This window comes from Neovison vison, chromosome 3, assembly GCF_020171115.1.
Source record: "Neovison vison isolate M4711 chromosome 3, ASM_NN_V1, whole genome shotgun sequence".
Lineage (NCBI taxonomy): Eukaryota > Metazoa > Chordata > Mammalia > Carnivora > Mustelidae > Neogale > Neogale vison.
Window position 1 is genome coordinate 168399106 of NC_058093.1, and position 18515 is coordinate 168417620.

General features: G+C 35.5%; 1 protein-coding gene across 1 annotated transcript in view; it reads right to left on the reverse strand.

Moving 5' to 3' along the window:
* Positions 1–18515, reverse strand: part of TAF4B (TATA-box binding protein associated factor 4b) — a 132081-nt gene that overhangs the window by 29024 nt on the left and 84542 nt on the right. The window contains exon 13 of the mRNA XM_044243243.1: positions 17687–17743. Within this exon, the coding sequence (XP_044099178.1) occupies positions 17687–17743 (57 nt within the window). The remainder of the gene's footprint in view (positions 1–17686; positions 17744–18515) is intronic.

Below are 18515 nucleotides of genomic sequence, written 5' to 3' on the forward strand. Positions count from 1 at the left end.
GATTAAAAGAAAATCACTTGAAAATAAAGACAGTTTTTGTGTGTTATAGGGAACAGTTCTATGCTATATGATTTACAAACTACCTTGTTAAAAATTAACTCATTTAACTCTCACAACCACATTGAAAAGGATATATTAATTACTATAATAGGATATGAAAATTATACATGTATTCATCCTTTTTTTTTTTTTTTAATCAAGGAAGACATGCTCTAAGAGCTTAGGAAAACTTCCTAAAGGTCACATAAATAATAAGTAGTGGAAACAGAACTCAGAGCCAAGTGTTCTTGTTACAAACCCTTTCTACATATCACACTTTCACATGGATTTATTCTATACTTATCTTCATGCCAAAAATTGAAAGTACTCCTTAGCAAAGTAGGGATAAAGGGAACATATCTCAATATCAAAAAGCCTTATAAGAGAAAAACTCACAGCTAATATCATTCTCAATGGGGGAAAACTGAGAACTTTTCCTCTAGAGTCAGAAACAAGACAGGGGTCTACGGCCATACCACCCTGAACGCGCCCGATCTCATCTGATCTCGGAAGCTAAGCAGGGTCGGGCCTGGTTAGTACTTGGATGTGAGAAACAAGACAGGGATGTCTACTGTCACCATTGTTATGTAACATAGCACTGGAAGTCCTAGCCTCAGCAATCAAACAATAAAAAGAAATAAAATGCATCCAAATTGGCAAGAAAGAAGTAAAACTTTCACTATTCACAGATGACATGACAATCTAGTAAAAAAAACCCAAAAGACTCTGCCCCAAAATTGCTACAACTCATACAGGAATTCAGCAAAGTGGCAAAATATAGAATCAATGCACAGAAATCAGTTTTATTTCTATATACTGAGACAGAAGAAAGAGAAATTAAGGAGCAATCCCATCTACAATTGCACCAAAAACCGTAAGATACCTAGGAATAAACCTAACCTAAGAGGCAAAGAATCTATACTCCGAAAACACTCATGAAAGAAACTGAGGAAGACACAAATTTCATGCTCATGGATCGGAAGCGCAAATATTGTTAAAATGTCTCTGTTACCTAGAGCAATCTATACATTCAATGCAATCCCTATCAAAATACCACCAACTTTTCTCACAGAGGACAAACAATCCTAAAATTTGTATGGAACCAGAAAAGAGCCCGAATAGCCAAAGGAACATTGAAAAAGAAAATGAAAGCTGGTAGCATCACAATTCTGGATGTCAAGCTCTATTGCAAAGCTGTAATCACCAAGACAGTATGGTACTGGCACAAAAACAGACACACAGATCAATGGAACAGAATAGAGAACCCAGAAATGGACCCACAAGCATATGATCAGTTAACCTTTAACAAAGCAGGAAACATTATCCAATGGAAAAAAGATGTCTCTTCAACAACTGGTATTGGGGGAAACTGGACAGCCACATGCAGAAGAATGAAAGCGAACCACTTTCTTACATCATACACAAAAATAAATTCAAAATGGATGAAAAACCTAAAGGTTCCTAAAGGAACCTAAAGAAAGCCATCAAAATTCTAGAGGAGAAAACAGGTAACAATCTTTTTGACCTTGGCTATAATAACTTCTTACTAGATATGCCTCTGGAAGCAAGGAAAACAAAAGCAAAAATGAGCTAGAAGGACTTCATTAAGATAAAAAAGCTTCTGCACGACGAAGGAAACAATCGATAAAACTGAAAGGTAACTGATAGAATGGGAGAAAATATTTTCAAATGACGTATCTGATAAAGGGTTAGTATCCAAAATCTATAAAGAACTTAAATTCAACACCCCAAAAAATAAATAATCCAGTTAAGAAATGGGCAGAAGACATGAACATTTTTCCTAAGAATATACAGAGATGGCTAACAGACACATGAAAAGATGTTCAGCATAAGCCATCATCAGGGAAATACAAATCAAAACCACAAGGAAATACTACCTCACATCTGTCAGAATGGCTAAAATTAACAACACAAGAAACAACAGATGTTGGAGAGAATGTAGAAAAAGGGGAACACTCTTACATTGTTGGTGTGAATACAAGCTGGTACAGCCACTCTGGAATACAGTATAGAGGTTATTTAAAAAACTTAAAAACAGAGGATTGCCTGGGTGGCTCAGTCAGTTAAACGTCTGCCTTCGGCTCAAGTCATGATCTTAAGGTCCTGGGATCGAGTCCTGCATTGAGCTCCCTGCTTAGCAGGGAGTTTTCTTCTTTCTTTCCCCCTCCCCCTTGCTCATACTTGCTCTCTTTCTCTTTCAAATAATAAAATCTCTTTTTAAAAAATGTTAAAAATAGGGCGCCTGGGTGGCTCAGTGGGTTAAGCCGCTGCCTTCAGCTCAGGTCATGATCTCAGGGTCCTGGGATCGAGGCCCACATCGGGCTCTCTGCTCAGCGGGGAGCCTGCTTCCTCCTCTCTCTCTGCCTGCCTCTCTGCCTGCTTGTGATCTCTCTCTCTGTCAAATAAATAAATAAAAAATCTTTAAAAAAAAAAATGTTAAAAATAGGAGACTACCCTATGACCCAGCAGTTGCACTGCTATGTATTTCCCCAAAGGATACAAAAAAATATTCAAAGGGGCACATGGATCCCGATGTTTATAGCAGCATTATCAACAGCAGATAACCTATGGAAAGAGCTGTAATGTCCATTCATTGATGATGAATAAAGATGATATGGGAGGGGTGTGTCTGAGTGTGTATGTGTGTGTGTAATGGAGTATTACTCAGCCATAAAAAGAATGAAATCTTGCCATTTGCAGTGACATGGGTGGAGCTAGAATGTATTATGCTAAGAAAAATACATCAGTCAGAGATAGTCAAATACCATATAATTTCACTCTTATGTGGAATTTAAGAAACAAAACAGATGAATATAGGAGAAGAGAAAAAGAGAGACAAGGAAACAAACCATAAGAGACTCTTAACTAGAGAACAAACTGAGAGGTGATGGAGGGGAGGTGGATGGGGGCGACAGGCTAAATGGGTGATGGGTATTAAGGAGTTTGATTGTTTTGATGAGTACTGGGTGTTATATGTAAGTGATGAATCACTAAATTCTATACCTGAAACCAATTTTACTATGCATGTTAACCTGAATTTAAACAAAAACTTGAAATTCAGAAGAAAAATAGAGAGGGTCAGCATTTGCTCTCTTAAGTTTTTAAAATGAAAATTAAAAAACTGAAAGAATTATTTTGCTGTAGTTTTTATCATAATTCACCCAGAATACCCAAATCTACAAAGCATAATTATTTATGTGGATACTAAACTATATAGTGAGACACATGAAAGATTCCCCATTAAAAGGCAGATAAGACATTAATACTGGAAAATAAATGCATGAAACAGAGTATCATTCATGAAGGCAGGTGAGTGTCAAACGGTATTCATTAAAAAATAATAATAATAACCAAGTTGAAATGAAATATCACTACATGAATCCTTAACATTCTCCAGAAGAGGAAGAACGTTCAATTACCTTCAAAATCTTACTACTATAGAGGGAAAGGAAGGAAGAACCTGGCACTGGTTGCTAGACAAATACTCAAACAAGATCAGGCTCCAAGATAGCCAACTGAAAGTAACCTGTTGAGGAACTTGACACACACACATAGACACATACTGAAAATATTCTTTTAAAAAGAGCACTGACAAAATTTTGAAACTATTGAAACAAGAACGGGATAAAAATAGGAAATAATCTGTGGTGAAATAGGCAGTCTCAAGGACATAAAATAAACATCACTTTCAGATTACTTTATAATATTAGAGGAAAGATAAAAAATAAGCCGTAGGTAACTAAGTCTTTAGCAAGGAAGAAAACACAACTTAAAAAAAAAAGAAAATTCTCCACTTGTTTCACAAATTATAGGGCAGAAATTCCTCTTTTAAATTGTGGACTCACTTATATATAAACGGCTAGAAAACTTTTCAGGAGTTAGAAATCGTCTTTTGTTGATGCTGGCCTTTTAAACAGAATACATATAGTGTTAGAATCTGATGCTGTCATAGTCTGGAACTTCTAGATGACAAAATACAATTTTAGTTAATCTACCCAGCAGCACAAATCAAACAACAAGCTATATTTTAAAATCTTTCCCTGGAGAAAAATGGCATCTGCAAGATAGTTACAACAAATAAAAAGTTTTTAAATTGACCTCTGTCATCAATTTTCCATACCTATGTAGTAAAACACTTTCTCCCACTCTGCAAATTATACTTTTTCTGAAATATCACATACAATATTTTAAAATTTTGCAAGGCTTTAACAAAAATTAAAACTGACCATAGTTTTGGTTTGCCCTATGTTCCAACAAACTTTCATAAAAATAATGTATCTTGTACAGATGTCGTGAAAAGAAGGGCCATCTGTACCCCAATGTTTATAGCAGCAATGGCCACAGTCGCCAAACTATGGAAAGAACCAAGATGCCCTTCAACGGATGAATGGATAAGGAAGATGTGGTCCATATACACTATGGAGTATTATGCCTCCATCAGAAAGGACGAATATCCAACTTTTGTAGCAACATGGACGGGACTGGAAGAGATTATGCTGAGTGAAATCAGTCAAGCAGAGAGAGTCAATTATCATATGGTTTCACTCATTTGTGGAGCATAACCAATAGCATGGAGGACAAGGGGCGTTAGAGAGGAGTAGGGAATTTGGGTAAATTGGAAGGGGAGGTGAACCATGAGAGACTATGGACTCTGAAAAACAGTCTGAGGGGTTTGAAGTGGCGGGGGGGGAGGTTGGGGTACCAGGTGGTGGGTATTATAGAGGGCACAGCTTGCATGGAGCACTGGGTGTGGTGAAAAAATAATGAATACTGTTTTTCTGAAAATAAATAAATTGGGAAAAAAAATAATGTATCTTGGTCAGTACAATAGAGAAAAACTAGGCATTTTTAACCAGAAGAACATTCTACGCATTAATGCAGATTTGGCATACACAAGTGGGGAAGATGATATGTAAGCCGAGTTCAGTAAAGACAGCCAGGCACCAAGTTAGAGGCTTGTGGGTAGAAACAGGATTGAAAGTGACATGATTATCTACACAGAAAACCTCAAGTAAGCTATAAAAACAAAAACAAAAATCCTCCTAGGACTAATAAATGCATTTAGCAAGGTTGTAAGATGCAAGGTGAATGCACCCAATAATCATTTCTAAATACTATTAAGGTACAATTAGAAACTTAGGTATAAACCTAAAACTAATGGGTATTTGTATGTGATAAATCATAAAAGGTAGATGAAAGAAATAAAACACAAATGGAAAGACATGTATGTGTTCATGGATTGCAATAAGACTCAACAGTGTAAGCATTTCAATCTTCTCAAGATTTTAATAGATTTTGGAAAAACATTTTATTTATTTATTTATTTATTTATTTGACAGAGAGAGAGAGATACAGTGAGAGAGGGAACACAAACGGGGGTAGTGGGAGGGGCGCCTGGGTTGCTCAGTGGGTTAAAGCCTCTGCCTTCAGCTCAGGTCATGATTCCAGGGTCCTGGGATCGAGCCCCAAGTCGGGCTCTCTGCTCAGCAAGGAGCCTACTTCCTCCTCTCTCTCTGCCTACTTATGATCTCTGTCTGTCAAATAAATAAATAAAATCTTTAAAAAAAACAAAAGAAAACAAAACAGGGGTAGAAGGAGAGGGAGAAGGAGGCTCCCCAGTTAGCAGGGACCCCGATGCAGGGCTCGATCCCAGGACCCCGAGTTCACGACCTGAGCCAAAAGGCAGATGCGTAGCTGACTGAGCCACCCAGGTGCCCCCAAATTTTTGCATATTTAATACAATTCCAATAATTTCTTTTTAATAGATATGGATAAGCTGATTCTAAAATTTATATGGAGGGACACCTGGGTGGCTTGATTAGATAAGCAGCTCACTCCTGATCTCAGCTCTGGTCTTCATCTCACGGTTGTGAGTTCAAGCCCCATTTTGGAGTGGAAAACACTTACAAAAAAATAAATAAGGGGTAACTGGGTGGCTCAGTTGTTAAGCATCTGCTTTTGGCTCAGGTCATGATCCTGGGGTCCTGGAATCAAGCCCTGCCTTGGGCTCCCTGCTCAGTGGGGAGCCTGCTTCTCCCTTTCCCTGTACCCCTCTACCCTGCTTATGCTCTCTCTCACTCTCTCTCAAATAAATAAATAAATAAATAAACCTGAATGAATGAATGAATGAATGAAGTCAAATTTATACGGAAGGGCAAAGGAACCAGAAAAGCTAAATCAACTTTAAAAAAAATAGGAACAAAATTAAAAGAATTATACCATGTGATTTTAGGAATTACTTCTAGAGGGCAACAGTTATTAAAATAATGTGGTACTGATAAAGGAACAGACACACAGAATAATGAGACAGAATAAAGAATCAAGAAACAAATCCACATAAATATGGCTAATTGATTTTTGACCAGGGTGGAAAACAACTCAAATCGAGAAAGCATAAAGCATAGTGTTTTCAACAAATGTTGGAGCAACAGGACATCACATGTGAAAAAATAATCTTGGTATTAAACCTCATACTTTATACAAGAATTAACTCAAAATATAAGAGAAAAAAAAATCTTTGTGACTTAGGGCCTAGCAAAGAGTTAAGATGTGGCTCCCAAAGCAGGTCCATTAAAAAACAAAAAAAAAACTAAAAAAACCCTGACAAATTAGACTTGATATAAATTAGAAAAGTTTGGGGTGCCTGGGTGGCTCAGTGGGATAAAGCCTCTGCCTTCGGCTTGGGTCATGATCCCAGAGTCCTGGGATGGAGCATCTCATCAAGCTCTCTGCTCAGCAGGGAGCCTGCTTCTTCCTCTCTCTCTGCCTGCTTCTTTGCCTACTTATGATCTCCGTCTGTCAAATAAATAAATAAAATCTTTTTTTAAAAAAATTAGAAAAGTTTGCACTATAAAAGACATAGTTAAGAGAACAGAAACCCCATACTATTTTTCTGTCTCCAAAGTCTATATGCCTTTTTTTTTTTTCTTGGCTTTATTGTACAGGCAATATAACACAGAGTAACAGAGATGAAAGCATACATCTTTGCCTTTTTCCTAATCTTTGGAAGAAAACATTTGGTCACTTCACCATTAAAAATACTATTAATTGTAGGTTTTAAATAGCTGTCCTTTATCAAACTGAGGAGGTACCTTCTATTCCTTGATTCTTGAGAGTTATTCTTATTAATAATGTTGAAATCGAATGTATTTCTGCATCAATTGACATGATCTTTCTTAGACTATCAATATGGTAGATCTTATTCACTGATTTTTGAATATTATTAATCCAGCTTTGCAATCCTGGGGTAAACTCTACTTGCTCATGATATATTGTTTTTATATATTACTAGATTTGATTTACTAATATTTTTTGAACATGTTTACATCTATGTTCATGAAGGATATGGAAATGTAGTTTTCCTATTTTGTAATGTCTTTCTGGTTTGTTATTAGGATAATGCTGGTCTCATAAAATGAACTGGAAGAATTTTTAACTCTTTTTTGTGTTCTGACAAATTGTGTAGATGTGGTATTATTAATTCATCTGTAAATGTTTGGGAGAATTCACTAAGTAAAATCATCTGTGCCTGGAGATTTCTTTAGTGAAAAGTTTTAACTATAAATTCAATTAATTTAATAGTCATAGAACTACTGTAGTGAGCTACTTCACTTGGCTAAATTTTGATAGCTTATGTTTTTCAAGAAACTGGTTCTTTTTTTTTTTTTTTTAAGATTTTATTTATTTATTTGACAGAGAGGGATAGTGAGAGAGGGAACACAAGCAGGGGAGTGGGAGAGAGAAGCAGGCTTCCCGCTGAGCAGGAAGCCCAATGTGGGGCTCGATCCCAGAGTCCTGGGATCATGACCTGAGCCAAAGGCAGATGCTTAACAACTGAGCCACCCATGTACCCTGAAACTGGTTATTTCATCTAAGCTGTCAAACTACTTGCATAGTTGTTCATTGTAGTCACTTATCCTTTCGACATCCGCAGGGTCTGCAGTGATTTTCCATCTTTTTTCCTGATATTGGTGACTTATATCTTCTTTTTTTTGTCAGTCTTACTACAAATTTATCAGTTTTGTTGATCAAAGAACCAGCTTTTGGTTTTATTGATTTTCTCTGTTTTTTTCTTCTGCTGGTTGAAGTCATTGATTTTTGCTTTTATTTTTATTATTTCTTTTCTTCAGCTGGATTTGGTTGTATATTGCTCTTCTTTAACCAGTTTAAGGTTAAATTATTGGTTTGAGATCTTTCTTCTCTAACATAAGCATTTTTTTTCTATCATTTTACTTTAACCTATCTACATCATTACATTTGAAGTGAGTTTCTTATAGAGAGATACAGCTTAGTCAGAGTTTTCAAATCCATTCTGACAATCTCTCTCTTTTAATTGGTTTATTTTGACCATTTACACTTAATATAATGACTCAGCCATGTTTCGATTTAGGTCTACCATTTTATTATTTGTTTCCTGTTTGTTCCATTTTTCATTTTTTTCCCTTTCCCTACTTCTTTTGCATTATTCAAACATTTTAAATATTTCAATTTATCTTTTTTTTTTTTTTACTATATCTCTAGTTTTTTCAATTTTATTTTAGTGGTGGCTCTAGAGATTACAATACACTTACTTAAATTTTCAGTCTACTCAGAATCAATATTTTACCATATCAAGTGGCATACAGACACCTTATGATGTCCCTCTTTCTCTGTATTTTGTTACAGTTGCTTTATACACACACACACACACACTGAAAATCCCTGAAAATGTAGTTAATTTTTGCTTTCAATATTTTAAAAAGCTCAAAAGCAGAAAATGAGTCTATTATACCATTTCTGTTGCTCTTTCTTCATTCCTGATCTTCAAAGTTACCCTTTGGTATCACTTCATTTCATTCTGAAGAACTTCAACCTCCTTAAACAATTCTTTTAGAGCAGGTCTGCTGGCAACAGATTCTACTCTTATTCCTTCATCTGACAATGTCTTTATTTCACTTTCCTTCCTACAGGGAATTTTCATAGGATATAGCATTCTGGGTTGGTTGACAGTTCTTTTCTTACTGCACTTTAAAAATATGTTGCTACTTCCTTTTTGGTCTCCATGGTTTCTGATAAGAAATGTACTATCATTTTAATTGCTGTTCCCTTATTGGAAAAGTGTACATTTCTCTGGCTAGTTTCAAGAATTTTTTCTCTATATTTTGTTTTCTAAGACTAGATGTGACTGAACCTGAGTTTTTCTGTGATTGTCCTGTTTGGAGTTTACTGAGCTTCTAGAATCTTTAGGTTTGTCCCTCTCTAAATTTGGAGGGTTGTTAGCCATTATTTTTTCAAATAAATTTTTAGCATTTTACTCTTTCTCTTCTGAGAACTTCAGTAACATTAATTCCAGACCTTTGGTCATTGGCCCTGAGGACAATGTCTCTGAGGCTCTGTTTTTCTGATTTTTGTTTTTGATCCATTTCCTCTCTGTTAGTTTAGATTAGATCCTATTCGTCCATCTTCAAGTTCATTGACTCTTTCCTCTTTCACCTCTTTTTTGTATCTAGCCCATCCAACAAGTGTTTTACTTTGTTTACTGTCATCTTTAGTTCTAAAATTTACATTTTAGAACTTTATGGCTGGGTTTTCAAGCCAAATAATTTTAAACAGTAGCCTAAATATTTTAAATATTATGTTATAAAACTCTGGGTCCTCTTTAAATCTTTTGGAGTATGATATTTTTGTTTTAGCATGCAAAACAGGCCACCAGATGTAGGCCACAAATTCCAGTGTGTCTTCTGTGGGCTTAGGCTCCAACAGCAGTTCAGTTTTCAAAACCTCTGTTGTGCTCCTTGAATCTGTCCCAAATATGTACTACTCAGTGGTCAGTCTAGGACCTAGCAGGGCTCTGTTTGTTCCACTCTTAAAGGTGTTATATATGCTGACTAAAATCAGATTCACATAAGACAAATGTATAGCTCTTGAGTAAGTCCAGAAGTTTAAAATATAATACATGGTTGCTTTCCTGAGCTCTCCCTATTCCACAATCTTCCCAGTAATTTTTTATTCCCCACACTCCTCTTTTTGTCCTCTGGCCAGAAAGCTGGGACTTAAGTTACTCTGCTTTGCCACACATTTCTGTGATTGTATCCATGTCTATAGTAAGCAGAAAGAATAGGAGTGGGGAGGTGAAAGAGCAATGGCAACCACACTGCTGGTTTAGTGGTATTTTGGATTCTCATCTTCTTCCCCAATTTATTTACTATTTACTTTTCAAAGTCTTCAAATAGCTTCTCTGTGCATTCTGTTCAAATTGTATAGCTGTATTCAGTGGGAGAGACAGTGCGGAGTGTTTTTACTCCATCAACTGGAACCTTTAAAAGCTGGTTTAACCAGAATTCTGACAATAGGTTTCAGTTAAGCTATATTCCTACTACATTTTGTTTCATAAACTTAAGCCTGCTTGTTCACTTACACCAGCAGCACACACTTTGGTCCAAAAAGACCTAACAGGCTTGGCAGGTTCTCTTTTAAGAGTATCCTCACTCCTTCCTTATGACTAATGAAAAAGGCAGAAACCTTCATTTCCCTTATTACAGTCTCTCTGATATCAAGCAGAGGTCCCCTAAAACTCAAGTTGGTATCTTAGAGAGCAATAGAGCAATAATAGTTGGAGGTTATTTTATTCCTGATGTTTAGTACTTGTCTCTGTTCATTTTTAAGTATAGCTATGGTAATAGTCACTTTAATCAAGTCCAAAACACCTTAAAAGATTACCTTAAAGATCATACAACCTCTCAGAGTAAAGTTCAACAGAGGTAATTCTTTATGCTAAGTACATAATTTTGAAGGACAAAAGATAAGGAAAAATAAAAATTAATAAAAACAGAATCCAAAACGTTAGGTAGGATTACAGGAGCTGAAGAATGAATAAATCAAGTATTCTACAGCCAAGTCCCTCCACAAATACAGGGACATATTAACAGAAAGAACTAAATTATTTAGATAATTGTGATACTGATACTATGGGAAATTCAAAAATGTGTTTCTTTTTTGTGCTTAAGGAAGGCAAGGCATTTTAAAAAAAAAATACAGGAACTGCAAGTACAAAGGACAACAGCCGAGCTGTCTGTCCTTTATAACAAATGATCCAAAAATAAGAAGTACTGTCATCTTCAGTCTGATCTTGCTATGAGCTTTTGGAAAGTGATAGTAAGGTATAAAGCAAAGGGGAAGTTGAGAGGTAAGCTTAGTCTCCCAAAGCTCATGTGTGCTGTCTAGCAACACCTACATTAGTAGCAATGAAAACAGTTAATGCTATAGTAATATTTGAAAGAATATAAAAAAAAATAAGAGAAATAAGGTACATTACCTGGTTTTGAGTTCAGCAAAGAATTAAGAATAATGTCCTGCTTAGAACTCACAATTAATGTTAAGTATATATAAAAATAACAATAAAACCTTACCACCAAACAAAAAATGTTTTTTAAAAAGTAAAAATTTAAACAGAATTTTAGATATGCTTTGTAAAGATTAATTGACCAAACTCTAAAATTCTCAAAAATGCTTATAATCACTTCTAATTACTGCAAGTTACTGGGGGGGAAACAAGATTAATTCCTAAACTATCATACCACAATAGTATTACTAAATAGTATTACTGGGTGAATCCTAGACCAAAGGAACCAACAAATCATACTAAATAGTATTACTGGGTGAATCCTAGACCAAAGGAACCAACAAAGCAAGTTACAAAAAAATAACTACCCCCACCTCATCTAAAATTCAGGGATACCACAATAGAAACACAGGACCCCTTTCAAACTTTCAAAGAAAATTATTAGGCAGGCATTCCACCAAACCCAACAATATATGGTCTGATTATTTTTTTTCTCCCAATAACATTATGATGTCAAGACACTGTCCAGAACACCTGAAATACTTGGAATCTAGAATGTAGAGTCCAATGCCTTGCTAGTCAGCCCTTCTAATCCATCCCTTTCAGGAAAATAGCACGTTCCACATAATCTCAATTAGATACTTTCTTCTTTGACTTAAACATTATAATTGATTTACGTACTGTTTAATACAAATGCAATTTGTATTAGATTACAGAACTTCCTTCCCCCTACATCTTTCCCTTACATTTTTTTCTTTTCAACCTTCTTTCCAGTCTTCTTGAAATAAAACACACACACACACACACACACACACACAACTAACATGTTCCTGGATCAATCTCAAGCTTACTTATTTAAGAGTAAGATGGCATCTATCTTAAATGTTTCTATAGCTTATGTTCTTAAGTTATTATTTTTTCCTTTTATACCTGACCTTTCCCTAAATTATGATAGCTCTGTAACATAAGCAGAACATGGACTGTTACATTCACAGTTGTTCCTTGAACAACATGGGTTTGAACTGTGTGGTCCATTTATAGGTAACGTTTGTCAATACAGTGTACTACTGTAAATCTATTTTTTCTTCCTTATGATTTTAACTTTTTCTTTTCTCTAGCTTATTTTAGTGTGAAAATACAGTACATAATATACAGAGTATACAACTATGTTTTAATCAACTATTTATGTTACCAGTAAGGTTTCCCATCAACAGAGGACTGTGAGTAGATTCATTTGGGAAAGTCGAAAGTTGTGTGTGGGGCACCTGGGTGGCTCAGTTGGTTAAGTGTTTGACTTTGCTCAGGTCATTATCTCAGGGTTCTGGGATTGAGCCCCACATTGGGGTCCTGCTGAATGAGCTCTGCTTGTCCCTCTGCCCCTCCCCTTGTTCATGTGCACTCTCTTTCTCAAATACATAAAATCTTTAAAAAAAAAAAATCTTAAAACCTTAAAAAAAATCTTAAAAAAAGTTTTATGTGGATTTTTGACTGCATAGGGGATCAGTGACCCTAACCCATGCATTGTTCAAGGACTGACTGTAGAAGGAAATGGGAGTAGGTCTGAAGGAGTAAAGTAACTTTCCCAAAGTGAGATGCAGACAATTGCAGGTTAGATCTAAAACAGAAGACTCCTGACTTCTAGTCCGGCACTATTTCATTTATAATACATACCTCTTCTACCAAAAGGACAGAACTTTTCTCAAGCTATACAAATCCAATACTTTAAAATTAATGCATGTAACCTCCTGATGAAGCTCTAAACAAAATATTATCTTTTCTGTGCAAGGTATACCAATCAAGACATACAACCAATAAATGTCTCTTATGAAGAGTATCCACTGAAAAAACGAGTGTAGCTTCTCTGCCTCCAAGAGAGAACTTATTGAATGGTAATAGGACTATGCCAGCTCAAGATGCCAACTCTCAGATTCTCAAACCACAGTATTTTGTTTGACTTTTTATGACCATTTAGTCAAAAGGAAAAAAAAAGTGATGGATTTTAAAGGTCCTCTTCCTTCCCCTCCTAGACCAATGGTTTCAAGTATGATCTCCAGAACAGCAGCAGCAATAACAAATCACCTGGATACCTGTTAAAAATGCAAACTCTCAGTCCTCACCAAGATCTACAGTATCAAAAACTCTAGGGATGGGGCCCAGCAGTCTGTGTTTTAACAGACCCTCCAGATAATTCTCATGTATACCAGAGTTTGAAAACCATGGTCCTAGACTGTCAATGCTTTGAAATATTTGTGTCTGTTTCTCTATGTACACAAGCTTTCCACAATTTGTCATTTTAAGAATGCCTTCTCCGTACTAAATTAATTGAACTGCTAGAATATATTTTTAATGACAAGTTTCATTTCATCCTGCCCAGTATTCCATGAGTTTTGGCTCATGCAGAACAAGCATAAAACTTTAAATACAAACTGCTATAATTTAATAGTTAGCCTCACATTTCATTGACTCCATACCTATACAAATTCCATTTAATAATCTTGTCTTTCTCATAATGAAATATGTTCTATTAGTAACAAGCCTTATGATATAGTATTTTATTTCTTACACAATAATACTTTGTATGTGGAGAATTATACTACTTTTTATGTCCTATGTTTTCTATAAGCAAAAGTCCTAAATACTTGAGGGTACAAGTTTTCTAATCTGTCATGCATTTTAATCATTTAATACTTATTCTTTTGCCCAGTTTCTGCAGGTTGCACTGTGGAGCTAATGTGCCAGAAGGTACAGGTCTTGCGTTTCTTTTTCTTTCTTCTATTGTCTGATAACAAATGTAAGTGGGAATGCTAGGAATGGTTAAAAGGAAGTAAATGAATTCTTTGTCTCACTCTGCACAGATGTGCTGAATTCACATTTCCCAAAGGAGAAAGAAGATATTCAAAAGGAAATAAGGGTCACAGTATATACAACAAATGTTTAAGGAATCAGGATATATGAACTACAAGGTCAGGTGGCTTGCTCCTCAGAATTCTGGATGATGTGGTAAGAAAGGAAAATGTTGAAGGCTAGATGATAATCTAGGACACACGGTACATATTTCGACAAGTCTACAGCTGCATTAAACAAAGATGTGCCTACTTGTTTGAAGTTAGAATTTGGCAATTAGTAATCTATTTAAAACCTTTCAAAAATAGGTGGTAACAATGAAAGAAAGCCAGTACTTACATTTTAGGAAAAGTATCTAGGAAAATTTTTTAAAATAAGAATTTAAAGATATCAATATTTAAAACATAAAGTTAACAACAGAGAGAAAATGCTTATAATACTGTGGGATTTTTTTCCCCAGGCAAAAACAGAAAAAGGGGCAGGGGAACAGCCCCAAAGTTGACACTAAAATGTCTGAATTATAGAGATATCCATAGACATTTTAGCCTGACAACAATAAGGTTTTCAAACAGACAGATAACCTGTCAGGTCAATAAGAACAGTATGCAGCAGGAGCCACTTCAATGGACTGAGACTAGATTGGAGGCAAATTCCACAGGCAGCCTATTTTTTTAAGTGCCAAGTAAGAATGACAAAATTGTAATAAGTATATAGGAAGGATGAAAATAAATTATTAGACACCTTTATAAAAACCTGCTTGATTTAACACAGTATGTCATTATACCCAGAATGCAAAGAAGAAATGAATAGACTCTAAAATAGTATTAGAGAGAAGAAAATGCACAGGAGAAAAGATCAAGATCAAAACTCTAGTTACTAGCAATTGAAACCACCATGGATTATAAAATTATGTATTAGGGGGTTCAAGTTATGATTTAATATTTATATGACAAACATCATTGTTAAAACATTTCCCAAATCAATAAAGCCTACGACTTCTCTACAGTTCCTTGGAGTTCTGCACTTATTTAAGGTACTGTCTTTACTCTATTTCCTATGACGAGCTTGGTAGGTACGTAGTCACCTGGAAAAGGAAAGCAAGCCAATTTCAAATCGAGCAACTGAAAGGAATCTGTGCTAATTTTCACAACTAACAAAGAAAACTTCCCAGAGAGCCAAATACCAAAAAATCACTAACAAAAGCTTTATAGTTTATACCAGTGTGATAACAATTAGCATATCCCAAATGAGAAACTTACAAGAGAACAGTTCAAGTCTATATTAAGATAAGGTCATTGATTTTTGCAACCAGACAAAAAAAAATCATATCCCTGTATGTTTGATTCTAAATTAGAGTCCCTTAGAATATTAAAGTTATTAAAAGCTCTAGGGGACAGAGGAATGATACAAATGACAATACTGTAGTTTCATCAAACATTTGCAACTAATACACAGTGGCTCTATTCTTGGAATGAAGCCAGTGTATTTGATTTTTTTTTAACAGAAAGATTTAGGATAGTAACCAACTAGCAAACTTTTAAAATATTTTAGAAAGAAATTACACAATCCTTTGAATCTTGCTAGGAGAAAGAAATAAATGGAGGTGCAACAAGGGGGAAAAACCAAGTTTGCTACCATCTGCTCTCATTGAGGTATTATTTTTTCCACATTTACTTTAACAATTTTCTTTGAAAAATACAGTCCACCTATTCATCCTTTAGAGCATAATTGAGCACAATATTAAAAGAAAACAAACCATCCTATACAAACCTCAAGGAAATATTAATTGGTCCAGATGTTTAAGAAGATTTATGAAAGAGAAACAGATGGGATACAATTTTTAAAGATAAAAGAGCAGGCTTTCTGATATATCTTTCCCCAAAAGTGGGTAGAATTAGAAGATAAGCATCTAATCAGTCCTTAATTAAAACAAAGAGGAATGCCCGTGATTCAGAGCAATAACAGGCTGCCCATTCCCAAATAACCTATGAAACCAGGCTTGCTTAAAGAGAGTAATTGGTAAGGTTCTCATACTAATTTTTTAGGTAATATCTTTAGATACATTTTCCACTGAAAAAGAAATGAGTATGAGAAGTGTTCTGTTGTTGAAATGAAATGTTTCTGGCTTCAATTCTTTCTAATGTTCTCCCTTTCCAGTTCTCCTCATCTCAATCCAGAAACCTCTCCATCCAGAGTTCATGCATTTTCCTTCTCTATTTTAGTGAAAACATACCACATTGATTTTAAGAATCTTACTAGATTTCCATTTGTTTTGCCTCAGCTCCTACATTAATCCAAACAATAAGGGCCTTTAAAACATTCATAAATAACCTGCTGCTGCTGGCACCTAGGAGCCGAGTGCCGCAGTGTTAAGCAACAACAAATTTCATAGTTCAAGAGGCACAGTTAAGGAAAAAGGTTGCTCAGGAAATCACTCTTATTTAGCACAAAGATCCTTAAAAATTGCATGAAATCAGTCAAGTAACTATAGAAACCAATTTCTTCAGCTCCATATCACACGTCTCACACCTCAATTGTCTTTATTATCGTCTGCTGTCAGATCCTTAATCAGAAATGTGAACAGGCTTGATGATTTATTCAGCAGGGAAAAGAATCTGTAGGTCAAGTGAAAAATTTCACACACACACCCAAACACACATCACATCTTCAACCTTAGGTACTTTCATTTCCTTCTGTTCTCAGCAGCTCTGGGGGCAACTCCAGTGAGATCCAATATTAAGGCTCAATTAAAATAAGCTCCAATTAGTGGAGCTTTTTTCTCTGGGGCTAGAAAAGTCAGGAAATGGATATTGGGAAATGTAAAAAGTCAGCTACTGAGAGGAGGCTGCAGACATAAATGAACTTATTTGTTGATTTCTACAGTTGCTATGCAGAGGCCTCTGGGAGTAAAAGCTTAACCAGTCTAAGCTATAAACTAAAACCCCTGCAGCTAAACATGAACTGTGTGAAACAAGGGCTCCATTCCAGAACAGAAAACTGCTGGGCCCAGAAAATTAAAAGCCAGAGGCGTTTTCCATTTAAAACTAAATCCCAGTACCACCTCCCAGCCAAAGAATTATAAGCAGTATCAGATTTACAAAACGAACAATTACCCTGGAAAAATGTAGCCTATTGTACAGTCCCAGATGCTAAATCTCAGAAGTTTCTTTTCTTTCTTTTTTTTTTTTTAATCCCACATTATATTCCTCCAAGTACACTGCTGTAGTTTACAAAGAGCCATTTCTAGACAGGCCTAAGCTTTGAAAATAAATTTTAAAAAGAGAGCACATAACTCATTGACCTCATTTGAAGTACTGCCCTTGCCTTCAGCAGTTCCTGTCCTTCCCCAAGGCTTCTGCAAATGGTATGCAACAGCAAAATAAACCCTGACCTAATTGCCAGGAGAGAGCTGCCAACCTTCCCTCCAACACAAAGACAAGCATGGTAACTTGAAAGTCCTACCTCTTTGGCTTTCTGCTTTAATCTCAGCTGTTCTGGATCTTCTTTGTTGGAACGACTCTATCAAAGGAAAAGAAAATTTTAATAGAAATTACTAGCATCTAAACACCATAGTTGTCGTTAAATATTTAATAAATGACAATTTTCTCTTGTGATTGAAAACCTTAGCTCCAGGGGAAAATGCCTCAATCCAGTCTGGTGCACTCCCTCCTTTACGCCCCCTCCCTCTCATCATCTGGGCCTGCTGTTGCAGTTCTACCCTGGAGGAAGCTTATACTGAAAATGATGCTAACAATGTCAGTCAGGTCCAGTTGAGGCATGACGTTGTTCTTGTTAGAACACTAAAAACTAAAAAAAAATGGATGGTACAGATGAAGGAAAAGAAAAGAAGGATAATTGCTGGCTCAAAGAAGGAAAGCAATCAACATTGGCTAATCTTCAGATTAGCCATTTTGGAAAAACATGGTATTTCAAGGACTATTAAAATCAAGAATCTCACAGAGTGATGTATGAAATTGTTGCAAAACTATACTGTATACATGAAACTGCTATTAACACCGTATGTTAACTGGAATTAAAATAAAAATAAATAAAATTGGGAGCCTGACTTTGAACCAAATCAATCTCTTTAAAAGTAGAATTTTTAAAAACTAAGTAGGAAATACATCCCAATGTTTTCATTAGAGTATCTCATCATCTTTGGGTCCTCCATTGCATTTAATTGAATGCTGTGCACAACTAAAAGTCCAATAACTGTTTATTCAATATTGTTTTCCATACTGATTCAGTTCAACATTCAAAAATGAACAATCTTACAGGACTGCTAGAAGGA